Source organism: Haliaeetus leucocephalus, unplaced genomic scaffold (genome assembly GCF_000737465.1).
Source record: "Haliaeetus leucocephalus isolate CR32 unplaced genomic scaffold, Haliaeetus_leucocephalus-4.0 Scaffold936, whole genome shotgun sequence".
Classification (NCBI taxonomy): domain Eukaryota; kingdom Metazoa; phylum Chordata; class Aves; order Accipitriformes; family Accipitridae; genus Haliaeetus; species Haliaeetus leucocephalus.
In genome coordinates, this window is record NW_010973372.1 from 1 (window position 1) to 4,893 (window position 4,893).

The following is a 4,893-nucleotide window of genomic DNA, read 5'->3' on the forward strand; positions in this document are numbered from 1 at the left end:
CCCCATCCTGTTGAGCAAGGAGAGTGATAGAGTGGCTAGCCAAGCTCAACCCATCACAATATAGTTATTTATACAAATGAATACAGGAAATAAAAGTTGAGATTTAAGTAATAATCGCCCTTTTGCACTTCCTACCTCCCGGCATACTGATAATGAAATGCTTGCTTAACTGTTTTCTAAGCCTGTGTCTTGCAATGATATAGTTTACTTCTACAGCAGGTTTTTTTCTTCCTTTTTGTCTTTGGGATCACTTTGCAGCTTTTATTTCAGGAGTTCAAATAGCTAAGTTGAGGGAATGGCTGTGTCCACTTGGGGAATGACAATGTGAGGCAGTGTACCCACATTATCTGAGCGAGCAGAACCCGTAGCAAGGATGGAGACACACCACAATGGCTGCTGAGCTCCTGAGCAAGTACTGCCACAGGCAGAAAAGAAAACGTCAGCACAGCTTAAAGCAGTCATTTGAAATGGTAAAATGAAATTACGTTAACCTGCGCCGGTTAGAAATGTCGTGGCCTAAACTTGACTTACCTTAACTGACTTAAAATAGAAAAAGGCCACTTCTGCTAAGAACAGCACAAAGATTTTAATATAGTCTGACTAATAAATTCTGAGAGATAATTTAGATTCTCTGCAACAATAGGAACATTTATAATTCCACTAGATGATAAAACTTAAGAACACAACTATACACATGAGCAGAAGGGAAAGACTTTGTGCCCAAAGCTTGGGAAGAGACAGTACCTGCTGTACACTGGAGTTAGCTGTGACACTGCCCAGCTGCTTGCGTAGCTCCTCGAGCTCCTGCAGAGATATCTTGGAAGTAGATGAGGGAATGGAAAAATTGGTGCTGACACTGGTTGCTGCATTTGCTGCAAGTTCTGCCCTTTCTTTAGCATTTTGTTGCAAATACTGGAGTGTCTGCACATACACAAAAAAGAAAAGATTTTGTGAACCCTGGTCAGCACGCGCTAAAGGAAAAAATATATGACCATAAGATGATTGTGCTGAATCAGACCACAGGTCTTCCTGTCCCAGTTTCCCATGTCTTAGGGGCTTATATCAAGAGCAGTGTAATTCTCAGTTGTACTTCAATAATTAAGTAAATGCTAGAAATGCTAATCTGTTGATTTCAATGCATTTTGCTGAACATTATCATCAGAAAGCATGCTGTACTTAAAATCACTGCATTGTTGCTACTGCTCAATACTTGTAACACATCCAGTTCTAAAGCAGAAACAAACCTCTTTGTCTTCTGTGAGTTTTGACAGTAGATAAACTAAAGAATCTAGATGTCTTGTATTTTTAGACTTCAGCTCATCATACTTCTTCAAAAAATCTTCAGGAGTTCGAGAAAACTCTGCTATTTTTACCTGTAAAACACCACATTAATATTAAAAGTTTAATGTATATTATTATCACAGCATTCAAAAGAGGAGCATTGGTGCATGGATGGAGAAAAGGTGCAGGCTGCTGCTGCTGCCGAAGTACTTCAGGGAATGGGTTTTGGACTGAATGCTGCAGCACTGGTCTCCTAATAATAATTATGCTGGAGGAAAGTGGGCATCCTGGCACTTCTGGTGATGGAGAAGGGACTGCAGGGGAGAAAAGATGAAGGTAAGCACAAGATCTGTAGCAGGGCTCACTTTGCACATGCTCAATCTGAAGCAATATTATTTTGTATCAGCAGGTTTATTAAGGGCTTTGGCATTGATGGAGCCATGTCTGGACACTGGGTCCACCCTGGGGGCCCCACTAACAAAAGAGACATCAACAAACTGGACTGAGCCCAGTACAGAGCCATGCAGACATGCCCATTGCCCAAAGGGGTTACTGACCCTGCTCTGAGGGGCACAGCAAAAACACCACAAGCACAGCCACAAACTGCGACACGGAAAATCCCAGCTGGCCCTCGGGAAACAGTCCTTTCTGGAGACAGCGGTGACCCTGGGTCATGGCCGGAGAGATGGAGGAAATCTCCTGGAGATCTTACAAATGCAGCTAAGCTGTCTGCTGTAGCTGTGATGCTGGCCCTGCTGCGAGCAAGGGGTTGGACTGCAGATCTCCACCTGTGCCTCCTACTTAAATCTTTCTACAAGTCTATGAACTGTAGTTGTCAGCATAAATGATGTGTAAGACTGGAATTAGAGAAAACATGCAGTTCAGGCTACAAAGATCTGAACTTTCAGACAGACTTAGCAATTTTCTAGCACTTATAGCTTGACTGATGGCTTGCTTTTAAAAATGACAATGAAAAGCAGTATTATGGCCACAGAAGTAGTCCTGGTCATGAGTGTCAGGCTTTGATCCCTATTACCTGGGTGATATTCAGAAAAAAAGTCAGGTATTGTTCATATAATTGCATTCCATCCAGTTACTATTTTTCATTTGTTTTATTCCTCCAGATATTTGAAACAACCACCACAGGCACAAAATAAGCTCCTTCTTTGAACTTCCTACCCCCCCAGTTCTAACAATCCTTCTCATGTTTGTTCACTAATATCTCCAAGATGCAAGGGCTTTACCTTTTTCCTGATATAATCTTTCTACTTTATATCCTAAATTGAGATTCCAGATCAGATTACCCCATCTTTTTTACCAATGCCAATATGATTTTACTGTTATTCTCAGAAAAACTTGGGACAGCCACTACCCCTCCCAACATGGGTCCAGCTCCGCACCCACAGAAGTCAAGTAATCTCACAGAAAAGTAGAGTAAGGAAAAGGTATTTCACATCATTAGCCAAGAGAAATCATTCTGAGGAATGTTCATCCTGAATTTCATCTTGGGGCAGACTGTGCTCTCAGAGCTGATGGAACCTCTATCAACGACTGCAAAGGAAGCATGCCGCCTCAGGAGTCCTGCCAGTCCCCCCATAAGGTCTGAAACGCATCTATCTCAGCTGTGATTACAGTACATTGACGCTTACCTTTGCGCTGTGTGCAGAGACGGTCGTGGTAACGTAAGGTGTTCGATTCTTTTGCAGTAGATCGATGTAGACTTCAGCTCCTTCCCCACCGTGAACGCGCAGCAGGCTGAGCAACTCATTGACATCATGGTGAATGCGGAACTCGCTCATACTCCCACCTGAGGCTACAAGCTCCACGAGACGCAGAAACAAAGGCAGTAAGTTATTATTTTGCTGCTGCAAATGAAAACATACCTGCACAAACAACATTTCCCGACTACATTATGAGCCTGCAGGGTATGCTAAAATATTTCACTGGAACAAAGAAAAACATGTAAGGAGAGGAAGCAAGCAAAACAGATACTCATTATCGTGCCTGATTTAACTATACCGGTACAAACCCCACCTTAAATGTAGGTGAGCCAGCAGGATTTTTCAATCTCAAAATCACAGTGGCAGTGGAAAAGTTACTGAGTTGTCATTAAGAAGTGCTGGTTCGTGTACTGACAGACTGCAGACACAGCTGAAATTGTTGGCTTCAGCAGCCTGCCCATACTGCTGCTTCTGAAGTTATTCAAAAGCAGTTTTTCCAAGTTTGGGGGTCTTTATGTTCTACTGCCCATTTTATTAGCGGACAAGCACCAAATTCTGCAAAGCTACTTCTGACAACCGCAGAAGTAAGAGTCTGAATGAGACATCATGCAAGTACGGAGTTTAATATGACACCCTGTACAGACACAGAATATCAACCATATGGACACACTTTTGGTTTGCCAGAACCATTGAATCATATAGGCTCGAACAGATCTCTGCAAGCCTCGGTCCAACTCTGCACCCAAAACTGAGTCAAATTAGAGCAGGCTGTGCAGGGCCTTGTCCAGTCCAAGCTTAAATATCTCTAAAGATCCAGATTCCTCCACCACTCAGGGCCCTGATCCTCATATGGATGCCGTTGGATCTCCCTTTGCCTCCTCATCTCCGGCCGAGCAAGCCCTCAGCCTCTCCCTGCATGCCCTGGTCTCCCCCCACCATCACCAGGGCCTCCCCAGGCTCACTCCTGCTTGTTTATAATTCTCTCACAAGGAAGCCCCCAGACTGGCCAGAGTGTTTTGGCTGGGGTATCATGAATGAGGTGTTCCCTCTCCTTTACCTGCTGGCTACGTCCCTGCTAACACAGGTGAGAACCGGCCTTTGCTGCCACAAGGGCACAGCACTGGTCCTATCTACCCTGCTACCCTAGACCTTTAGGTCCCGTTTCACACAGGTGCGCTCCTGACAGCTATCACCCAGCCTCTGCCGTCATTTGGGTTATTGTGTCCCCAAAGACTCGGCATTTGCATTTTTCCAATTCCTTAAGGTCTCTGTGAGCCCACCTCTCCAGCCTGTCAAGGTCCCTATGAGCAGTTACCAGAACCCCCAGCCCACACATCCCTCAACCCTACTGTGGGACGAGTGAACTTGACAAAAGCCATCCCTCCTGTCACCCCGGCTGCCAAATGTCACACGTCACCAGCCCCAGCAGCGAGGATCAGCACCAGTAACAACCTCCAGTTCCCCCGTGGGCTGCTGAAGCGACCGGGGGTCAAGAGCATAAGGAATGAGGAGAGGCTGAGGGAGCTGGGCGTGCTCAGTCGGACCCAACGGCATCTCCCCCTGCCCAGAGGGGTCCCGGTGGGGCCGGACTCTGCTCAGAGGGGCACAGCGAGGGCCCCAGAGGCACGGGCACGGCTGCAGCACGGGAAGCCCCGTCCGGCCCCAAGGAAACAGCCCGTCCCCGTGCGAGCGGGGCGTCCCGGGGACGGTGCCCTGAGCAGTGGGGGATCCCCATCCCCGGGGATGCCCCGACTCGCCGGGACTCGGCCCCCAGCGACCCTCTGCAGCTGTGGCGCTGGCCCTGCCGGGAGCGGGATCGGGCCGAAGACCCCCCCGCCCGGGTGCCGCGGCGGATCCCTCTCCTTCCCGGCCGCTTCCCGCCCCGGCTCGC

The 4,893-nt window shown here is 47.3% G+C and overlaps 1 protein-coding gene across 1 annotated transcript; it reads right to left on the reverse strand.

Moving 5' to 3' along the window:
* Positions 1-660: 660 nt before the first annotated feature.
* LOC104842037 (gamma-tubulin complex component 2-like) lies at positions 661-3,850 on the reverse strand. Its single transcript, XM_010584108.1, has 3 exons — positions 2,931-3,850; positions 1,245-1,373; positions 661-921 (listed from the first exon to the last, which is right to left on the reverse strand). The coding sequence occupies exons 1-3, from the start codon at positions 3,177-3,179 to the stop codon at positions 661-663; spliced, it is 639 nt and encodes a 212-aa protein (XP_010582410.1). The 5' UTR covers positions 3,180-3,850.
* Between the last annotated feature and the right edge of the window lie 1,043 nt (positions 3,851-4,893).